Consider the following 23,640-nt stretch of genomic DNA (forward strand, 5'->3'; position numbering starts at 1 on the left):
GTGCAAGGTCACTTCTGTGAGCTTCAAAGAAAGAACAGGTAAGATAGCTGCATTCCCAGGCTGCTAGAGGAAGAAATGAAAGTGATGATTAGAGCATTTGCAAAATGAAATCAAGGCACAGTCTTAGCAATGGTTCAACACCTAGAACATATAGAACAATGACATGGATGTAGGGGTACAGACATGACAGTATGGACAGGGTTCCCAGGCCCCTATACCCTCCTGGTGGAGGGGTGTGTGTGTGAATCTCGGACTTATCTAGTGTAGCCAGCTTGCACACACATGCTCCCAGTGAGGTGTGATGATGTCACTTCAGGAAATAATGTTATCACACTAGCCACAGGTGTGCTCCTATGCTTTGTGTGGGTCCAATTCTGGCCAATTGGGGGCCAAAGTTAGTCCCAGCATAGAGCAGGAGCATGCCCACAGCTGCCATAAGCATGCCCAGTGGATGCTTTCCTGGGTTGCCTGCCCATGGTGGATGATCACTGGAAGGTTTGCCACCTCCCACTGATCTCCAGGGATCCATGGGCAATGGGGCAAAAACTCCAGGGAGATTTCCCACCACTGGTGGGCAACTGGGCAGCCTACATAGGGACCATCTACTCCCAGATGAACTTCCTCAGACATTTAGATCATTTAGTGGAGCCCTGCTCTGGATACCTTTCTTGGCTCACTTGAGATTGGCAGAGATAACAAGCCACATACTGCTGGCTCATTTCTTCCCTTCAGAAAGCCTAGAGTTCTATAACTCTTTTGTTGCCTCAGACCTTTGTGACTGAGTTTGTGATTTTACAATTGTTTAAAAATAATTTTTATTATTCGTCTTCAAGGCCTCTATGCAGGCCAGCCATAGTTGTTTATGTTAGAGATTCCATTCCCCCAGTGGGGGTGGGGGATCCTCTGTTCCCAGCCTCTGCCCTCCGCCCTCTCACTTAGCCAGCGGGGGAGGGGGGTGGTGCAGGAATGGGTCTGGGAGCCCTGCAGCACATTCCTACGTGCTCTGGAGCAGTTCCTCATTGCTCCAGGAATGACATCCTTCCCAGCACAACAAGGAAGTGCTCCAGAGTGCATGTTTGCAAAGTAAGTCCTCCTAGTTTGCCCTCCCAACCCCCGTCCTCCGTCCCCCGGTTTCAAGCCTGGTGGCCTGGCAACCCTAGTTTGTGTAGACCTTTCTTGACAGCAAGGCACTTCCCCCCCCCCCCCTTTTCTGATAAGCATTTTACCCATCACATAAAGGGGAGGAAGATTTTCTTATGTTTTTCTTTTATTAACGGCTAAGTTGCTATCTTTATATCTGTTTAAGAATTATTCACAATGTGAGGATAAGGTGGCACTGTCTGATGACTGATCTGTACGCTGCTTATGTGCATGTAAAAGGGTGCATGTGTGTGAGAGAGATGTGGATACAAAGGAAGGGATTCTCTTTATTTAAGAGACTCGGTTGGGGCTTTCCCCCCCCCTTCAGATGGAAAGGAGAGAGTTGGTGAGTGCTGCTGGATAAGAATTGAGGAGGGGGGGGGTGGTTCATCTGATAACTGGGTTGATAACTAGGTTGCCAACAGGCCTGGAGAAAAACATTGTGTCCCTTTAACAGAGGCTTAATGATTTACAATGGGCAGCTGAAGTTGTTCATGCCATGGAAGTAATAACATCATCTGCTAAATAAGCCTCTATTTCAACAGGATGGGATGTTTTCTCTCCAGGCAGTTGCCAACCTTACCTATGACCATAGTATAAAATGGTAACTAGAGTTTGGTATTCAAAACTAAGTGCCTGTTTCTCATTTATCAACACATGGTTATGTTTTTAGATTCATGGAAAGTGGATTGGATTTTTCTTCTCATTATTTCTCTTTGCTCAATAAGTTGTTAAGATATTATCTTATTCGAATAGATATTTTTTCTTCTGTCATCAGTGAATTTATTTATTTAAAAATATTTATACTCCATCTTTTCAAAAAGCTCAAAGCAGTTTAGAATCAATAAGCCTTAAGAACAAGTGCATTAAAACCACCAAAAATCCAAGGTACTAGCCATCCAGATAATAGCAAATATACCAGTTATTGCAAAGCTGCAAAAAGATCTATCAAATTACACATTAGCAACCATAATAAGAGGAAGAGAATGGCATCTCTGACCTGCAGTCCAATCAAGGGTCCCTGCAAACTTCCTTGGACAGGCTGTAGTTCAAAGAATTAGAATCTTGTTGGAAAGTCTTGAGTCCAAGCTGTGAAGGTGTGCATCACCTGGGTGGAGGGGAGGCAAACAAGTTAGCTTGTGCCCCTGTTCTTCACATTCATTTTGCTTTCTTTCCACATTTGGAGGTAGTCTGTGCCTCGCTACATTGTTTTATTTGATTTCTAACAGAGAAATAAAAACCTGTGTACTTTTTTTGGGGGGGGACACGTTTCATATAAGGACTGAACAGGACACCAAGAACAGCTTTTTTGAGTTCATGCTTATCATAATCAATATCAATACCTTATGAATATTTGAATGTATGGCATATAGACAACAGTTGCATATGCACTTGTTTTTAGATATTTGGCAACCTTTTATAAATACTTGAAGTCCCAGTGGCAATGGGGTGAGGCAGGAGGCAGCGGAGCACAAATGATGCTCAGACCAAGCTGGAATGAAACTGACTGCAACTTTATTGCAGCCACTGGAGCACTGGTATGCTATAGGGCATAGATTCAAACACTGAATGACCTAACTGCTATCCAATAGTATCCCTCCCAGTCCACTTGCTGGGAGCCAACCACAGGATGGCAGGTAACGTGATTCCTGCATGAGCAGGGCCACTGGGGAGTGAAGCCAAACGATCCCTCACTTGGATCCTCAACTTCATAGTTTGGTGTCAAAAGTTAACTGTTTCCACTTGCTTTAATTTCAAGACTTGCTCACTAGAGGGCACTCATCCCCTTCCAGGGACTTTGAGAACCACCTATTTTTTAAGAGTAAAGATTTTGAGAGTGTAGTCACTTCTGACTAAAGTTTGTGATGATCCATTAAAACTCAGTTTTGGCTCATTTATAATTCTGAATAATATATGATGAGGTATTTGAGAGTGCAAGCTAAAGGATGTGCCTTGAATGGAGGGAGAATGTTCCAATGTCTATCTCTGGCATAACCACTAAGGGATCAACTGTTAAAAAAAAAAACAACACTACTGCATTGAGATACTTTCCACACCCCTGTAGCTTTGTAGAGAAAGGGAAATGAGTATTTATTCACCATACAAAAATCCTTCAATTTTGTCACACGCACACACCCTTGGTATTATCATGATTTCTTTTCTGAACTGAAAACTCTCATGGAATAGATGTAACAAATTTTGTTTTTGTTCAGAACAAGCCGTTGAGATTAGCTGGGCATCCCTCTGATCATTGTGTCATATCTTTATTCAGGATATACAGCAAAAACTTAGCAGGAAAAAAACATGCCTTGCAAATATATTAATAATAATATTTGATTTATATGCCGCCCTTCAGGATGACTTAACACCCACTCAGAGTGGTTTACAAAGTATGTTATTTTATCCCCACAACAAAATACCCTGTGAGGTGGGTGGGGCTGGGAGAGCTAGAAGCTGTGACTGACCCACAGGCGAAGGAGTGGGGCTTCAGGCGAAGGAGTGGGGAATCAAACCCGGTTCTCCAGATTAGAGTCCCACGCTTTTAGCCACTACACCAAACTGGCTCCAAACTGAAACTAAAGATGGTGTCAGGCTTGTTTTCTTTTGTTCAACCCAGATCTATTTTAGACCAGGATCTGCGACAACAGAGTAGTCTTCCATCACTTTGTTACATTATGGAGATAATTTTTATTTTCTGATTTATAGGCTATGTTTTGTTATGCCAATAGGTAGTAGATGCTGGCACATGTCCATTGCAGCTATTTGTTGCCATACTACTCATGATAAGTTAAAATAAAATGCTGGCTGTGCCGATACTCATCCTTGAGTTAATGTTCTTTCCTATATATTACTAAGTAAGTAAATCCCAAGCTTGTGTTCATGGTAATTTCCAGGTGATAGAAGAGGCAAACAAGATCAAACCAACATATGAAAGCAGCCTCTCGCTGAGGAAGTGCCTGCATTCAAATATCATGCTGACCTGTGCTGTCTTGAACACACCATGGTTATTAGAGCAGACAACTGAAACATCCACAGTGTTTATGGAAATCCCAGGTCTTTGATCCTTGCCTGCTTTCCCATCACTAAATAGAATCTCTGATGATATCTCCAGGGCCCTGGCACTACCCCACTTGCAAAGAAGTACATCAGCAGCTCACTCACATTGTGTGGGCAGGCAAGGGGTGGGAAAGCACAGCCCAGGGCAAGGCAACCTTCATTGGAGAACACTGGGCCACTCCCAGCTAAGTTGATTGTCAAGATACTTTCTATACCTAGCCACTTCCCAAAGGACCTCATTAGCCCTGTATAGCTCAAACTGGTAAGAATGGGCAGCAGGATCCTGTGCAAGATGAGATGTGCCCGGGGCAGTAGCTGAGTCAATTTATTTGGCTGGCTGACTCTTAAGTGTTTTTGAGAATCTGGGCTGAGATAAGCATCTCTGGTCAATGCAACTATTGCTGCAGCCTTTTCGATGGATCTTCCGGAATGTCCTCATTGATCTGAGTGGCATCATTTCCACCACCCTGGATTTCCAGGTAGAATGCTGTCTGCTGCACTCTTTCATCATGCACCAAGAGAACTTGTACAGGAGGATTCCAATGCTTTCACTAGCCAGTGGTAGGGGCTGCCATCTGGAGACAACTTGGAGACACCAAAATGTCTCTTGTGCTGGGTAGCCACATCATATGGTGTCTTCAGTGTATCTGTGGAAAAGGCAGAGGCAGCTGGCATAGGTATGTTCCTGAGAACAGAGATGGGCACTGAATCTGGTACAACAGGATTAGTGGGCACCATGGACAGAGATTGCACATGACTGGACCTGGGACACTTGCAGGGCTGTTTGATCCCACTGCCACTATCCTGCCTCCCTCAATTTCAGCAGTACAGGGTGAAACTATTATAGAACTGCATGGTTTTGGATCTGGACTACAAGTTGCAGTCACTTTGAATTTCTTCTTAAGGTCTTGCTTCCATTTCTGGCACTGGGCAGAGGTGTGCTCACAGCCCCTTCTGGCCAGCTGTGTGGATAACCAACTGCACATTGTCCTGTTGTAGAATTAGTATTAAAGGACTACTTGGATATCACTGTTCATCTAGAAATCAGTAAAGATGCCAGGCTTGTGGTCATACTAGATCTTCTGCTGTCATGTCAGAATCCTGTGTTGGGGATTATATCTCAGAATAGGATGGTATTACTGGTACACAGGGATACCTGGTGCAGTTGGCCCGATGGAGAAAATGGTTCCAGGTAGCCAGAAAAAACAACCTAGAAATGCAGGTTGGTGTGACCTCTTCTGAAGTCCAGTTGTAGTCTGGGAAATCAAGCCAGGCACTTGGAGTACAAAGGTTGCATGAATCTGAAGATTGCACCTATGATGGAGAGAAGGTGACCAATCACTTTCAACTTGGCCGGGCGTGCTCCCTGCATGAATTCTGATGAGGTGGGTTAAATCATTCCCCTCGTGTTTCTCACGCTGTTAATGATATGAGATGGATAACATTTCACAATGAAAAAAAAACAAAAGTGACAGAAAGGGTGTTTGCTTCCTTTAATAGGGATTGTCTATATGTGTGGAATGATTAAGTATTTATATAGCAAGCAAAAGATAAGAGATATTACGAATTAATATTTAAAGCAGACCACCGACAATTAATGAGACCAGTGACCAATAAGAAGTAGCATTATTGAAGTAAGAAGCCTGACATGAACAGAGGATACATTATTTATGCAATTATTTTATGTTTATGCCCTGTATTTCTTGCACAGGAGGATCCAAAGAAGATTGTACTACCATTCTCGCTTTCCCATTTTATCTTCATAACAACTCTGTAAGGTTGAACTGAGAGCGTGTGATGGGTCCAAAAGCATTCCGCAAGCTTCCATGGCACAATGAGGATTCAAACATGTGTCTCCCAGACTGTACTCTGACCTCCATAACAGGTTGGTTCTGAATCAGTCATTTTTCTTCTCTTCGTTGTGGCCATAACCTATGTAGTCATCCATGTTATTGTAGATTCCAAGATATTGTACAAGCACGAAAAGTGCTTTTCTAGGAAAAAATCTGAAGATTAAAAAAAAGTACGGCATTTAACTTATTTAAATATTTATACCCCAATGATTGTAACCCCCCCCCAATTGTTTAATTACTAGCATTACTGTTTCTTTTATTAAGATCTGTGGAATGGTTCACAGACCTGGGTGCAAAACAGATACAACAATGAGCATGAACCATTGTCAATCGGAAAAGGAAAACTGTGTGTATGCTTGCAACTTGCTTTCAGGCTATGTGGGGAGGGAAGAGGATATTTATCAATCTATTTTTCAGTTCCCCTAATCAAAATTATGCTTCCTGTGCTGTTATTAGCATTTTAAAGTGAAAAAGATGTCTCCTCTCACATTTAACAACAGCTAACAACAGTGCAAAGATCCTGAAACTAAAAAACACTGGAGGAGTTAAATTCCCTCTTCCCTTTCTGCATGGAATGGATTCAGACCATAGATGAGCAGGCACACAATTTACTTTTTGCAGATAGTGTACAGAATCATGTATGTGTATTTTGGTTTTTCATTTTTAAAATATATAAGCTGCATTACTACAGTATTCAAGAGGTTAATGAATGAAAAATCACAGAAAAGAAGGTAAACCACATCCCACAAGATCGCGACAACTTGCACTAGATCCTTATAATAGCAGTCTTTCAAAGTTTTCAAACAGCCTAGTTATCAAACTCCAGAATAACCTTAATTTGTTAAGGCTCTTATGCATCGTTTCTGAAATCTAAGGAGGGTGAGGCCCAATATCATTCTTCTTGCAGACTGTGTTCCTTTCTGTTGTACTACCAACACTATGGAAGATACTAAGCAAGGGAAATAATGATAGAAGCACAGAATAGCATAAATAAACAACAACCATAAACCCAGCCAGTACATAAAAACCATATAAACCCAGCCAGTCACATAAGTGAGCCTCTACAAACTTTAATTAGGTTATCCTATGTCAACCATACAATATACTGACAAGAAAACACAACAGAGAAGAACAGAACTAAATAAATAAGCAGATAATACTAAACAAGGCAAACAGTAGTATCTTTGCCAAAAGACTCAGCGAGACAAAGTTAACAAAATCACGGCATTGCTCTAGGGTTGTCAACTGCCTGGAGAAAAAAAGTTCTGACTAGGGGTGTGCAATTCGGGTATATGATACCCGAAAAAAAACCCGAAACAACCTGTTTCGGGTTGTTTCCGGTTTTCCCGAAACGTTTCAGAAAACCTGAAACGTTTTGGGTAATCCGAAACAGTGATTTCCGAAACGTTTCGGGTTGTTTCGGGTTGTTTCTGGTTTTTCAATGGGAAAATGCCTCCATCTTCCCGGACGCCTGGGAGAGGCATTTTCCAATTGAATCAAGCCAAAATTGGTGGGGACCTTCCTCTAACTCCTCTCTAACAACCCCCCAAGTTTCAGACTGATTGGACTTTGGGGGGCCATGTTATGGGCCCCCAAACCAGGTCCCCCTATCCTCGCATAAGAAAGGGAAGGGTGAGCATATTGTTAGCTTGCTGCTGCTCATCTTCTTCATTATTTTTTATGGGGAAAAAATGAAGAGGCAGGCTTGTCTTGCCAGGGGTGGCATTTTGCATGCAAAATGCCCCCCAACCCTCAGGGGCCCTTCTCCCACCTTTCCTCCCACCCCCCACCAAGGCTCAGCCTGCTCCCACTTGGGGGGGGGCATTTCATGGCCTCCCCAAGTAGGTGCTCTTTTCTCTACTACTTACAGCTGGGGGAGGCTTGTCTTGCCAGGGGTGGCATTTTGCATGCAAAATGCCCCCCAACCCTCAGGGGCCCTTCTCCCACCTCTACTCCCACCCCCCACCAAGGCTCAGCCAGCTCCCACTTGGGGGGGGCATTTCATGGCCTCCCCAAGTAGGTGCTCTCAGCCCCCAAAGTCCACCCCCTACAGCCCCACACAAACCCAATTCCCCCCCAGCTGCCACACACAGACCCAAATCCCCACATTAGCCCCTCACAGACCCAAATCCACCCCCAGCAGCCCCACACCCATAACCCCAGGAACAGGCTGGCAAAGGCCAGCCCTCTCCCTTTGTTCCCTATGCTGGGAACTTCTAAACTCTCTTTCCCTGGGCAATTCTGTACAGCCCAGGGGTTCCACAATGGTGGGCACACTTCTGAGTGCCAGCTGGTCCCTGTGAAAGAGCACCTGAACCACAGACACCCTCCCTCAAATTCCCCCACCACCTACAGAGATGGCTGGCCAGCCAGCCCCATTGTTCCCTATGATGGGAAAGAACTGCAGAACAAAGAATAAAACACGAACAACACAAAATATTTTTTTTAAAAATTATTTTCTCCCTTTCAAAGTACAAGTAGGCAAAGCATTATGACACATTACACCAGCAGTCCCCCACACAGAAAAATTAACACAACTCAGTTATCATCAGAGAATCACAAAAACACAATTCCTGTCAAAAACACTTTATTTCTTGAACAGCTTTAGGTTACACAGCAGGGGGGCACACCAAAGGGCATGGCAGCAGTATCTTACACAAAAATAACACAACTCACTTCACATTAAAGAATCACCCCCAAAAAATTGCTGTCAAAAGCACTTTATTTCTTTAACTGCTTTAGGTTACACGGTAGGAAGACACAACAGGGCATGAAAGCAGTGTACTACACAAAAATAACACAACTCACTTCACATCAGAGAATCACAAAAACACATTTGCTGTCAAAAAAATGCCACCCCTGGCAAAGGAAGCCTGCCTCTTCATTTTTTCCCCATAGGAAATAATGAAGAAGATGAGCAGCAGCAAACTAACAATATGCTCACCCTTCCCTTTCTTATGCGAGGATAGGGGGACCTGGTTTGGGGGGCCATAACATGGCCCCCCCAAAGTCCAATCGGTCTGAAACTTGGGGGGTTGTTAGAGAGGAGTTAGAGGAAGGTCCCCACCAATTTTGGGTTGATTCGGTGGGAAAATGCCTCCCCCAGGCGTCCGGGAAGACGGAGGCATTTTCCCATTGAAAAAACTCGATAGAAACCCGAAAGAAACCCGAAACGCTAAAACCGAAACGGCTAGCCGTTTCGGGTTTTGCTGTTTCCGAAACAGATTCCGAAAATCAGATTCCGGGTTTTGCTGTTTCCGAAACACGAAACGGTGTGCCTTTGCACACCCCTAGTTCTGACCCTTTAGTAGAGGTTTATTTACTTCATGCCAGTAAAAGCTGCCCATTTCCACTCATTAAGCTTCTGTTAAAGGGAAAGGATATATTTCTCCAAGCCTGCTGGCAACCCTAGTTGGATCCTACCATGTGCAAGCAGATCTTTACCTTCTCCTTTACCCAGCTGTCCCTGCACACTTCAAAACACCTATGCTGATGGTTGGGAAGCCTTCTTGAATAAAATGTGTGCAGCAAATAAGAAGGGGAAGACCAAGCAAAACTGCCTTGCCTCTATCTCAAAGCAGTGAGGGCTGTTTCAAGAAGGCAGGGAAGATTTACTTTCATAAACTCCTGCAGGTGCATGGTAGCATCCAATCCACTGAGACTTTTTTGCTATTAGTTGTTATCACCAAGTTTAACTGAAATTTCCATACAGCTCTGCTGAAGAAATCAGTTTTCCTCATATCAATTGAAGAGCATACAGTTTGACAACTAAAAGACTATGAGTTCAGGTTTCTGCTAGCAAGAAAAAAAAAGTATTTCAAGATTCAGCCCAATCAGCTTACTTTTAAGTAAAAATGTTAAAATCCTAAGAAATGGCCCTGAAGATAATAGCCCTCAGGTATTACAATCTTTCTTTTGTTTCAGGTGGGTAGCCATGTTGGTTTACAGCAGAAGAGTAAGATTTGATCCAGTAGTACCTTAAAGACCAATGAGATTTTCCTAGAAAATATGCATATCAAATATTTATATCAAAGAATATGAAAAGGTCACTGATAAAAATTACTTTTTGTTACAAAACTGTTGTGTAGATAGACCAGGAACAAACTTTGCCCTATATTGCTCACAGTACTGATTAAGGGGAGCAGTAAATTGCAATACTAGAAAAATAAATTATATAATACTAAATTCCTGTGGGACCATTAAACTAGCATAACAAATCCAGTTAACATCCCTTTTATACAAATAAAAATTCCAGGTGATGTAAATTGCCTCCTACTTTCCATATAGCACCTGAGGCAAGGGCTGGTACTACACAGAGCTGAACACACCTGCATGTAATGAAAGAAGCTAAATCAGATGCTTTAGTTGAATACGTTTGCAAAGAAGAAAGCTCCTTCCTTCTGCTGCCTCTTAACTCCTATACTGAAGTATATGTTGTCTTAGATTTTATATGCAGTTTAAATAAATGCCCTTATTCTCCCATAATTCTCAGAAGCAGCACATTCAAAAGGGATATGCTAACAAAATGACAAGGCTTCTTTACAAGCTTGGAAGGAATACAAAGTGAAATAAGAAAAAGTTGATTGCATGGAAAAATACTCAAGAGCTGGGCTAGAAACTTAGTGAACAAAAGCTGTCAAAATAGTATCAGGTATTCATAGGTAATACACTATGTACATGAAATCCAAATATTCCAAGAAATCACACATGCTATGTGGCATACTTCACTTAAGAGGGTAGACAAAAGGCCCGATGAAGGAGAGCGAGAGGGCAAAACTAGAGTCCACACATGCCTATCTGACCAGTTTCAGAAAGGGTCCAGCTCCCACAGTGGAGATGGTCCAAGAAACCAGTCTGCAATATTCCAAAATATAATCCCAGGAGAACAGCAGCTGGAACCAAGCCTACCTGTTATTTCAAAAGTAGGCACAGAGGGAACTTCTGCAGGGAAGAGGTTCCCTTCCCACAGATCATGTCAGCAATAGGGGTGTGCACTCCGAAAATATTTGGGTTTTGGAAGGAGTACAAAGTGATGCGGGGAAAACATTTGGAAATACCCAAAACCCGAAGCGGCAAGCTGCTTTGGATTTGGGTATTTGAATCACTTTGGAATGCTCTATAAACATTTGGAGCATTCCAAAGTGATTCAGGGGGCTGTGTTTTTGCCCAGAACCTGCACCCACACCCACCCCTCACCCTCCCACTTAGCCTTCCGTCCCCTCCAACCCACTTACCTGGCCCTTTAAAGGTCCCTTTAAAGGTTCTCCCCGTGCTGCCTGCCAGCTGATAGTTTAAAGGGCTGTTTTCTTGCTGCTTCCAAGCAGCAGGTCCTTTTAAATAACAACCATAAACCCAGCCAGAAAGCAGCGAGCCTTCTACCCTTTAAGCTCTCCCCCTTTCCAGCCTGCCGGAGGGAGGGGGGAGGAAGCTTAAAGGGTAGAAGGCTTTGTGCACTGTTTGTGAATGGCGTGGAGAGCCTTCTACCCTTTAAGCTCTCCCCCTTTCCAGCCAGATGGAGGGATGGGGGAAGGGCTTTAAGGGTTGAAGGCTTAGTGCCATTTAAGCTCTCCCCCTTTCCAGCCGGCTGGAGGGCCAGCTGAAGTTTAAAGGACCCCGAAGCTTCCCGAAGCGACCCAAAGCTTCAGGAAGCTTTGATTTGGAAAACCCAAATCTTTGCAGATCGGGTCCGATTTGGGTATTTTTTCCCGAATTGGAAACCTGAAGTGCACACCCCTAGTCAGCACAGTAAACATCAGAGCACAAGAAAGATAGTGTAATGACCCCTTCTGACCTGCCATCAACTTTGACTTGGAGTCGTCAGAGTAAGAGCATGAGCAGCCAAGGCCCGGGAACCAGGAGGACAAGCGGGCTCAGGGAGGGCCTGATGCTGCAGAGGAACCTGCTGACCAGGCTACCCTGCCAAAGTGTGCAAGGGAGACCTTGCCACCAGCCTCTTCCTGGTTATAGAAATTAGAAGGGGGGTTTAGAGGGGATCACAGGTATTTACTTGATCGGCTAAAGGTGAGGAGGAGGGAGGTCCAGGGCTTTCAGAATATTTCCAAACAACAGGAGGAGTATCCAGTCTAAAAGTAGGTATGTCTGGAGGTAGTCCTGGTTATATCAGTGGAAAAAATCTAACAGCCTTAAATTCATTGGGCAGACTGACCATTTGGGGGGGGGGATGTACTAATATGAATATGGCTCTAGGGATGTGCGATTCGGGTTTCCGATTCAGGATAAATACCCAAATCAGACCTGATTTGTAAAGATTTGGGATTTCCTAAAGGGCCCTTTAAACTTCAGCTGGCCTGCCAGGGGATCCCGCCCCCCTCCCCCCGCAGGCCAGCTGAAGTGTAGGAAGTCCTGCTGCTGCTTATTTCACCCAATGGGAGAGGGAGGAGAGCCCCCTCCTTCCATCCCCCATTGGGTGAAATAAGTGGTGAGGCGGTAAGTTTTGGCGTGCTCCGAATCTTCATGCAGCATTCCAAAACTGGGCAATAAGCGGTTTCCGAAGCGGCTTGAGGCTTCAAAAATCACTTATTTCTGATTGTTTTTTCTGCTTCAGAAATTCTCAAGTGGGAATACAGTATCTTTCCATCCCTGCACACCCCTATATGCCTCTTTCCCTGGTGTCAGCATAACAGGATTCTTTCATGGCTCACAACACTATGATTAGTTACTTTGAAAGCCTTAATGGTCTGATTACCTAATGTGGAGAGGGGTCCACATTTTTCTTGAATTATTAATTCACTTAGTGAGTATGACGAGATTAGGCATAGTCTACCAGGTCTTGGTATTTTGATGTGATAATTAATGGTTATAAACTTGTTTACTTGGCCTGTTAACAGAAAGAAGCTGGTCCCACATTTAAAAATGAAAAGTTATAAAAAGACTAGCCAAACTGGATGTTTGATGGTAAGGTATTAATCTGTATTTATGAAATATGGTCATTAACAACTTATTTCCATATATACAGCGATACTATTCCATCCACAGAACTCAATAGTTATCAAGATGGCCAAGCACTCTCCAAACATCCACTCCCACCTCCCCCAGTCTTCAGTGGGGAGCTCGACAGACCACCACCGCTTGCTTTTCCAAGGAAGAAGAAACTTCATCCACTCACCACCTCTTGAGGCAGTGGCAGCAGTGCGCCCTGAGGACGAGTGGAAAGCAAGGGGTGGCCGGAGGCCTTTTTCTTCAAGGCTTTTTTGAGCACTGTTTGGCTTCAAAAGGAAGTTACGGAAGCAACAAGAACTGTGAATCTGTGAGGAAAAGTGCGTGCTGTGTATCAGCCAGGGAAAGGGGAACTCAGCACTACATCTTCTACTTTCTGATTCTAAAGCAATGCTTCTTTGTAAGGAAACACTCCTTGTTTTCATAGGGACAAGAACCAAAGAAGTGGTTTCCCTTCTTCCTCATTTAAAGATGGCTGCATACTGAACTGAAACTTAGTAAACCAGATATGTGTGGGATTGGAACAACATTATAGCAAATGTCCTAAAGATAAAAGACAAGAACTGTTCATACATAACCAGTTGATTTACATGGTGACTGCAAGGCTTTTTACACTTCAATAGCAGGGTTGGCCTTAGTTAGTAATTAGATCAGAGACCTCCAACAAAGACCAAGATTGCTGAGGCAGGCAATGGCAAACCACCTCTGTTAGTCTCTTGCCATGAAAACCCCTCCAGTGGTCGCCATAAGTCAGCTATGATTTGAGGGAACCCTCTACCACCAGAAAGGAAAGGCAATAAAGTCATCTAAAAGAATGAAGAGATATAAGTTGTCCTACAAATACCCAATATGACAAAGTCTTTTGATTTTTTTTCAACTATGCGGCTGCTTTCACTACTGAAACTTCTCAAAGTCGAGCGACTGTTGTTCACTCATAACGGTATTTATTTTGTAGAGCCCTTTCTGAGCACTTTGTCATTTATGAAGAATAAGTACCCTCATCTCAAAAATCATATGCTGTATGAAATTAACTGTTCCTGTATTTACAATTAAGAGCCTGTCGAGATTGGCAAATCTTTAGAAATTCAGAGAAAAAAGGTTAATTTAGATGATGGTGATGTTGCAGCAATGACGAGTGACTTTCATGTATACCATGAAATTAGAGAATATCACCTAAAGCCTGTTTCTCCAGAAGAGGAAAAATTCTCTGGCTGTTCCCAAAGATGCCATGATGGTTGAGAGACTCATCCATACAATATACAGCAGTCAAAATGTTTACTGTATCCATTATGACCAAAAGCCATCTAGCTCTTTCAAACATGCTTTGGACAACCTAGCTAAATGCTTTCCCACTATTTTCATACATCCAAATTGGAGGTAGTGGAATACGCCCATATTTCAAGGCTTCAGGCAGATCTGAATTGCTTGTCTGATTTAAGTCTTCTGTTCCATGGAAGTATGCAATCAATTTGTGTGGCTAAGACTTCCCTTTATGTTCAAACTTTGAGCTGATATCGGAACTTAAGAAATTAAATAGAGGAAATATGTTGGAGATTGTCAGGCCAAGCAGCAACAAAACTTCAGAAAATGCCTTATGAATACAACAGGTGCCTATTAAACTAACAGAAGTATCAATGGAATACAAAAACCAATAATTTGATTCTTCACCTTAAAGTTTAATAAAACAAATAATAAAAGCAATATCGCAGCTTAATTTTTAAATCTTTAGTTACCCCCATCATCTAAGGATAGCCAACTGTGCTCCAAATAGGGTTGCCAAGTCTGGATCGGGAAATTCTGGAGATTTGGGGGGCAAAGCCTGAGGAGGGCAGGATTTGGGGAGGGAACTCAGCAAAGTATAATGCAATAGAATTCAACCTCCAAAGCAATTATTTTCTTCAAGCAAACTGATATCTGTCATCTGGAGATCAGTTGTAATTGTAGGAGATCTCCAGGGCTCACCTGGAGGGTGGCAATTCTAGCTCTGTCAGAGAAAAATCAAGTGAAAGAAAAATCATAGTCTTACACTTTTAGAGCAGAAAATGTTGTAACAGGTAATGTAAACAAATAAAACTTCTCCTTCAGAATACTATCCACAATCTTCCTGCCAGCACACTCTGCATCCAAGATTGGAAGAAGACAGGGCCGTCTGAAGAAAAATATATATTCTGATTAGATAATTCTGAACATCTTCCCTGGATCCAAAGAACTGCACTACTTTAAGAAATCCCTCTTCTTCCCAGGGTGCATGACTAAATCCATTTTGAAAGTATAGAGAATTTTCCATTTGTTATATTTAAAAGGAAAAAGCCAAAATTCAAGTGGACATCTCTAAAGTACACACAGAATTCTCAATACACTTACTGGATTTCAATTTTGTTATTCAAAATGCAACACTCACGTTGTTTTTACACCAACAGTAAGGCGTGTATGCACATAATATGGACAGACAATCGTAGTTTTAATGCCTTTCTTTCCTGCAGCCTGCAATTCAAAAGCAACAGACTCCAAAAAGCCAATTACTGCAGCTTTACTTGCACAATAGTCTGAAAAATGGGGGGGAAAAGATTAAAAATCATAACAAGGCAATTATGAAAAATATAAAACCCTCTAAGTAAGTTATTTAATGGTTCGGTATGTGTGCATGTTAGGGCTGTCAGTGCTCTCACTGTGGGAGGATTCCCTCCACTACCTGTCTGGTCCTTGCCCACCATCATTCCAAGCAGTGGCAGGAGAAATACTTTTAAAAACCCTTGGTGTTGTGTACACAGTATGTCACTTCCTGGGAAAACCCAAAAGTTACATAGGATAGTTTTGGTTGATTCATAGACAGATCTTACATCACTTCAACGTTTTCCCTGGAAGTGATGTAGTGCACACGATGTTGCACCACCACCGCCGCCCGTGTCCCTGCTCCCAACCCTCTCACAAGTTGCCAGACAAGGTCTAACAACCCTTGTGTGTGTATGCATTTATGTGGGAGATGTGGTTGCTAAACGGTTTCAACAAAAATACTGGACACACAAATTTGTTGCATGCAGGGATCACATGGCTTGGCAAATTGGTCTGCTGAGAAAGAGGAAGGCCTTGAACTGCCACTGCTGCTCAAACAGGTAGGGCCCTGGGATGGGCCCTCACCTCCTTTATTCCAACCCATCTCACTGATTGAAACCTACTTCATAGGGTTACTGTGAGGATAAAATGGATTAGGGGAGAATGTTGTAAGCTCCTTTGGGTCTTCATTATGGACAAAATTGGGTATAGATTAAGTAAATAAATATTTACTCCCGTAAGACACATAAGGCAAAGCAAATCCTTCACCATTCTACCCTTGTCACCAGGAATGTCACTGTGGTTGGGCTGATGGTCTTTGGGAATGAAGGGCATTTAAGTTCTTCATCCTGCCCACTCACAGCATGTGCTTGGACTATGCCCCCCTGCTCTTTTTTGCAGCTGCCTCAGACTGAGGAAGAGAAAGAATCTGACTTCTTTTTCCAAAATGGGAGCCCACGATAGCCAAGAGATAAGGAAAGGGTGAGGCAGGGCAGGCAAAGCAGCTTCCCAAGTGAGAAAGAAAAGGGGGGGGGGGACCCAACATAAACAAGAAAAAGTTATTTCCTTAACTTGTATCACAGAGAAGAGCCAGAAAACTGGTCCTCCTGATGTCCTGTCAGGTGGAGAATGATGGAAATACAAGCACCAGCTACAGTTTGCCTTCCACCAGCTTCCCCACCAGAGCCAAGTCTTAGGGTGTCTTTTTGGGTCTTTTATTTTTGCACTTGCTTTTTCTTTTAACCTTTGAACACCCCCCCCCCCCCGCCCCTAACTCTGTCCTTTGGAATTGCCTGCTTCTTCGAACTCTTAATGAGAACGCACCAAACATTTATATGTCCAGTTTTCCCTCAATTTATTTCATGGTCAGAAGGCAAAAATACCTGACTGTCTGGTACAAACTAGACACCTGACAACCCTGGTGGGAGAAAGGTATTAAACCTCTATCCTAAACACAACATTGACAAATATTTATTTATTTTATTATTTTATCAGAATGGCTGCTCTAAGTGACTTGCATAATTTTAAACTATAACTTTAAAATCAGCTAACTTAAATTACAGTTAACAAAGCAAGCAACACAACAATAAGCCTACATTCAGCAGAGGTAGTGTTGCATGCTCTGAGTTGGGGAATGCCTGGAGAGTTTGAGGGTGAGAGTAGAGCCTGGAGAGGGTGGGGAAGGGGAGGGACTTCAGCAGGGTATAATGCCATAGAGTCCACTCTCCAAAGCAGCCATTTTCTCCCTGGGAACTGATCTCTGTCACCAGGAGATCAGTTTTAATGACAGTAGATCTCAGGCTCCATCTGGAGACTGACAACTCTAAGCTAAAGAAACACTGTGAATTGTCTCTGCTGCTACTATCATAATTCCAGTATATCTCCAGCCACCACTTGGAGATTGAAAACTCTGAGCAGAGGTGATATGGTTATAACAAGCCAGAGATCAAATTAACCAAAAGCAAGCTGAAATAAAAATATTTTGCCTAGTGCCTGAAAGCCAGCAGTGAAGGTTCCCAGAAACCTCTTGGGAGATAAAATTCTAATGATATGATACTGTTACTGAAGATGGCCTTAACCCTAGGTATCACCCAACTCTCCGCAGAAAGATTCACAATAAGGACATAAGAGACTGAGCAGTTTTATACAGGGCATGCATTTCTTCATACACCTTCTTACGCATCTGGTATAACTTAGGTCATTAAAGGATAACATCAGCAGTTTCAATTATACCGGAAAACTAACTGGAAGTGACAGATTTTGCAATATATTCATGATAGCGTATCCTTGTTAACACTCTTTCACCAGTGTTTTGCATCAGTTGAAGTTTCCATGGATGCTCAATGTAGAGTTCATTAAGGTAAGTTATTGTAGATGTAAATAGAGCATGGTTACTGGCAGCAATGCAGTTAGTATCCTCTTCAAGATTTATGAAGGGTGTGAAGCAGTTAGAGGTTGGGAAAACAGAGGTCAGTGGGGCTGAACTAGGCATGAAGAAATCGTCCATTTTAGTCTGTTTACATGCCGGAAAAGAAGCTAAATCGTCTGCATCACGGCCTCTTTTAGACGCTCCCATTATTGGAAAGCACAACTCCCACTAGCTCCAATGCAAAGAGAGAGAAGGAAGCCTCTAATTGCCAGCTTAGGCTCAAAGTGAAGGCTTCTGTTCTTCAATTAAAAACCAGTCAGCATCACCCTGGTTTATTCGGCAGTGCTGCCTGACTCTCCAGCCATGGGCTCTCAGCACTACTGCCAGGGGGAAGCGAAACAGCCTGAAGGAGATAAGAAATGCACTATAGTTCCCTGGGAAAGAGTCCTTGAAGGTGCAAAATCCAAACAAACTGCGGCTTTATCAAAATACAAAGTTCAGTACAGACACTTATCTTAAAGCCGGATAAAAGCAGGAGCGACACGCTGGTGTGTCTGCTCAGGACGCCATCTTTTTAGATACCTAGCTTGGATGCCAAAAGGGGCATATAACAAACATAACAGTCAACAAAAAGTTATATTTAAAAGAATATTGATTAAAAAGTCAATGGAAAGGTTAGTTTTTTGTTATCAATACATTTAATTCTCAACTGGTCCCACCTGTGGATACTTAAGCTATTCTATTCTTGTGATGATTCTTCCTCCAATACATTATAAACATAAGAGAATCTCTGCTAACTGTGATGAGGTTTTCCCATTCTCTGTGTTTGAACTGACCCCAAGTGAGTGTGAGCTAGGATGCAAATTCGGTTGCCTGAAGAACCCTTAGCTACACCGATATACTTTACCTCGATTTGGTCCTCCTCCTGACAAGTACTCCCACATATCAAGAGATTCCAAACAAATACAACCAATACATTTTACGCAGTTTCTCTATTCAATTGCATATATAATAAACAGATCCATAGTATACTGACCTGAGAGTTTATTGGCCCCAACAGTTCCTGCTTCACTCGAAATACTAACCAAATGTCCATGGTTGCAGGCAATCATGGCTGGTAGGAAGGCTTTGCAAGTCTATGGCATAGTTTATAAAATGCATACTATTAGGCATGTTTTTAATAATTTCTATTTTTGCTACAGAAATATAGTGGGAAATGCCATAGAACGACAGGCACATTATTCCAATATTGTAGGCAGATATGCTGACATATCTGATTAGGATCATTATACCGGGTTATGTTTTGAATGTATACTTTTAAAAAAGTTTCCTGTGTTCAAGTATGTTTGTGTCACTTTATATAAAAGGTGGGCTTTCTGAAAAGCAAAGTCCACACCTAGCAATGAAGTCTTAACAATATATAGATATCATAAAATTGAATCCCTCAGATCAGCCCCTAGAAACAACACAGAGTTCAGCATGGCTAAAGCCAAACATTTCAGTAGGTTTAAGAATTCTTAAATCCAAGGTAAATTGATTTAAATAAGGTGATTTACATCAGCAATTTTAATCATCATTTAAATAACCAAGAAAAATGCCGACAAACTATTTTTTTCTTCAATTATTGGGTATTTTCTAGATAAAAGTACTTATTAATTCGTTGTTGAAACCATAACACATGCTAACTTAAAATTGAACAGAATCTTTATCCAGCTTCAGAGGGTTTACTAAAAGTTTCTGTATCTGATTATTTTTTATTGTTTTAGAAAATGATATCCAATACACCATTATATAACTTAATGCTTATGACCACAGAGTCTTTTTACAGTCTGCAGCTATGATAGGCTTTTGTATCATAGAATCATAGAGTTGGAAGGGGCCATACAGACCATATAGTCCAACCCCCTGCCCAGTGCAGGATCAGCCTAAAGCATCTCTGACAAGTATTCATCCAGCCTCTTCTTGAAAACTGCCAGTGAGGGGGGAGCTCACCACCTCCCTAGGCAGCTGATTCCACTTTTGAACTACTCTAACGGTGAAAAAGTTTTTCCTAATATCCAGTCGGTACCTTTGTGCATGTAGTTTTAGCCCATTGCTTCGCGTCCTACCCTCTGCTGCCAACTGGAACAGCTCCCTGCTCTCCTCCAAATGACAGCCTTTCAAATATTTAAAGAGAGCAATCATGTCCCCCCCTCAACCTCCTCTTCTCCAAACTAAACATTCCCAAGGCCCTCAGCCTTTTCTCGTAGGACTCAGTCTCCAGACCCCTGATCATTCTCGTCGCTCTCCTCTGCACCCTCTCAATTTTGTCCACATCCTTTTTGAAGTGAGGCCTCCAGAACTGCACACAGTACTCCAGGTGTGGCCTGACCAAGGCAGTATAGAGAGGGGCTATGACCTCCTGCGATTTCGATGCTATGGCCCCTTTGATACAACCCAGGATTGAATTAGCCTTTTTTGCCACCGCATCACACTGACTGCTCCTATTCAGTTTACAGTCCACTCTTACCCCAAGATCCCTTTCACATATACTACTGCCCAGAAGTGTATCCCCCATCCAGTATTTGTGCTTCTCATTTTTGTGGCCCAGATGTAATACTGTGCACTTGTCTTTGTTGAATTGCATCCTATTCACAGCTGCCCACTTCTCCAGAGTATTCAGGTCTTGTTGAATTTTAATTCTATCTTCTTGGGTGTTTGCTACCCCTCCCAATTTGGTATCATCAGCAAATTTAATGAGCAGCCCTTCCACTCCTTCATCCAGATCATTGATAAAAATATTGAAAAGTACCGGGCCCAAAACCGAGCCCTGCGGCACCCCACTGGACACCTCCCTCCAGTCTGATGAAACGCCGTTGACCACCACTCTTTGAGTGCGGTCCTCCAACCAGTTCCCTATCCACCGAACTGTCCTATAGTCCACTCCACAGTCTTCCAGTTTGCCCATCAGAATGTCATGGGGGACCTTATCAAAAGCTTTACTGAAATCCAGATAAATCACGTCAACAGAGTTCCCCCGATCCAGCAAGCTGGTCACTCGATCAAAGAAGGAAATCAGGTTGGTCTGGCAGGATCTGTTAGGAACAAAACCATGCTGACTTCCCCGGATCACTGAGCGGTCCTTCAGATGCTTACAGATTGATCCCTTTAAAATCTGTTCTAATATCTTCCCAGCAACAGAAGTCAGACTGACCGGCCTGTAGTTTCCCGGGTCATCCTTCCTCCCTTTCTTAAAGATTGGGATAACATTCGCTCTTCTCCAATCTTGTGGCACATCCCCAGTCCTCCAGGAGGCCTTGAAGATGATGGACAGGGGTTCTGCAAGTTCTCTGGAAAGTTCTTTCAGCACTCTTGGGTGCACCCCATCCGGCCCAGGGGATTTGTATTCATCCAGTGCAGCCAGATGCCTCTCCACTACCTCTCTGTCAATGTCAATTAGCCACTCAGGTGTCCTGCCACATTTTCTACTATCTCTAGATGTGCCTGAGTTCTTCAGGGAGAAAACAGAGGCAAAAAAGTCATTAAGCCTGTCTGCTTTTTCTCTGTCCTGCATCAGAGTTTCTCCATCTACTCCCAACAGTGGTCCAATTGCCTCTTTTACCTTGCGTTTGCTTCTCACATATCTGTAGAAGTTTTTCTTGTTGTAGCGAGCCCTCCTGGCCAGACCCAGCTCGTACTGAGCTTTGGCCTCTCTGATGGCTGATCTGCAGTACCTAGTAACCCTCATATACTCCTCTTTAGAGGTCTGTCCTTCTCTCCATTTCCTGAACATTTCCTTTTTCTCCCTTAGCTTATTCTGGAGCTCTCTGTGCATCCACATCGGTTTCTTGGAGCCCTTACCATGTTTCCGTCTTGCTGGGATAGTGAAGGCTTGAGCTTGCAAAAGCTCGTGTTTGAGAATGGCCCACCCTTCACTCGCTCCTTTTCCTTCCAGCACACTCCCCCATGGAATGACTCTCATCAAGCCTCTGAGTTCATCGAAGTTGGCCCTACGAAAATCTAACCTACAAGTCTGGCTACGAACTTCCTTGGCTCCCCACAGCAACTGGAATTCAAGAAGGACATGGTCACTTCCCCCTAAGGTCCCCACCACCTTCATCTCATCTACCAATTCTTCCCTGTTGGTTAATATCAAGTCTAGTATGGCCGAACCCCTTGTAGCTTCCTCCACCTTTTGAAAAAGGAAGTTATCGGCCCGGCAAGTCAGGAAATTGCGTGATTCATGACGCTTTGCTGAGCCTGTCTCCCAGCACACATCGGGGAAGTTGAAGTCACCCATAATTACAAGGTTCTGATGTCTGGATACTCTGCCAACTTGTTCAAAGAGGGCCAGATGAATGCTGGTTGGAAGCAACAGTAGAAACTGCATCTTCTTAATGCTCTTTTCTGCTTTAGTCTGTCCCTTTGCTATATAACTGCCCTGTCTCATCCCACCCCCCCCACCCCATGTAAATAATCCAAACCAGAAGCAAGAATTGGTAGTATCACTGGGTAAACTGATGATTACAAGGACACTCAGATGAATCAACAGGCAAGCCACTGTGGTGACTCACTAATCTCTAGACCTTATATAAAACCATAATACGCGAACTACTGTGTTATATGATGACTGATGATGTTTTCCCAGCAGTATTTCTTTTACAATGAAAAACAATTTTCATATGCTATAGCATAATGGTTAAGTGGTTGGGTTGCGAATGCTGGTTTAACTCCCACTACTGCCATGAGCTCAGTAGGTGGCCTTGGGTAAGCTAATCCTCTCAGCCTCAGCTCCCCAACTGTAGTGTGGGAACAACAACAACAATGGCTTTGTTCACTGCTCTGAGTGGGGCACTAATCTGTCTAGAAGAACTGTATAGAAGTGCAGTCGCCATTATTAATTCTTAAAGTGTCATAAACTCAGTTTGAAAAGATATGATTGCAGTAAATTCAGCTTTCATTTTAAAAGAAAATAATTAGATGAAACTTTAAAACCAAACATAGAATTTAAAAATACAAATATTTATTCATCCACTTTTATGTTGGATTGCAGATCCGGAGGACATTAAATAAAGTGGGAGCACACAGCAGAAACAATTAGAACAAAAACCTGAAAAGTCATTTCACAGTACTAATGAAAAGACAGAATTCTTACGTTTTCAAATGTTAATACCAAATACTCCTATATTTCTTTAAAAGTATCCAGATTCCAAAAATTCATGATTCATTTTTAATAAGAATTCAAAGTAGTTTCAGGGTTATCTATAAAAAGAAAATAATTACCCAGAAATGTGCCTTAAAGTTCACATCCAATGTTTCAACCATTTTAGAGTCTGGAATATCAAGGAAATTCTTTCCAGTCACAATACCAGCATTGTTGATTAGAATATTAACATCTCCAACTTCTTTTTTAACCTAAAACAAAAAAGGAAATGAGAAAAACCATGTTCTATTAAAAAAATGTGTGATTTAGTGTACTGTATCCAAAATGTGCTTAACACAAAAGTCCTTTGGTGCCTATTGATTAGTAATGAGTCTGTATGAGTATTTAAAATCCCAAATGTAACTGTTAGTCTCTTTTTAAAAATAAATTTTATTTTAATTTAAATTAACAACACACACAAATTAACATAGAAAACAGCATACATATACTTATAATCATATACAACCAAAGGATATAAAGCAGAATTCCATCTTGAAATTTACTGTTCCACAACATGATAGACCATTTTT

General features: G+C 42.5%; 1 protein-coding gene and 1 pseudogene across 3 annotated transcripts in view; one reads left to right on the plus strand and one right to left on the minus strand.

Annotated features, from left to right (window-relative positions):
- The first annotated feature begins 5,996 nt into the window (after positions 1-5,996).
- LOC129334075 (beta-1,3-galactosyl-O-glycosyl-glycoprotein beta-1,6-N-acetylglucosaminyltransferase 4-like) lies at positions 5,997-14,687 on the plus strand (annotated as a pseudogene).
- Positions 6,076-23,640, minus strand: part of LOC129334074 (epidermal retinol dehydrogenase 2-like) — a 36,543-nt gene continuing 18,978 nt past the window's right edge. For all 3 annotated transcript variants that reach the window (XM_054986011.1, XM_054986012.1, XM_054986013.1), the window contains 5 exons: positions 23,191-23,322; positions 18,965-19,064; positions 15,409-15,553; positions 15,034-15,156; positions 6,076-6,203 (listed from right to left, as the gene is read on the minus strand). In XM_054986011.1, coding sequence (XP_054841986.1) covers positions 6,095-6,203; positions 15,034-15,156; positions 15,409-15,553; positions 18,965-19,064; positions 23,191-23,322 — 609 coding nt within the window. In that variant the 3' untranslated portion in view covers positions 6,076-6,094. The remainder of the gene's footprint in view (positions 6,204-15,033; positions 15,157-15,408; positions 15,554-18,964; positions 19,065-23,190; positions 23,323-23,640) is intronic.

Source organism: Eublepharis macularius, chromosome 7 (assembly GCF_028583425.1).
Source record: "Eublepharis macularius isolate TG4126 chromosome 7, MPM_Emac_v1.0, whole genome shotgun sequence".
Lineage (NCBI taxonomy): Eukaryota > Metazoa > Chordata > Lepidosauria > Squamata > Eublepharidae > Eublepharis > Eublepharis macularius.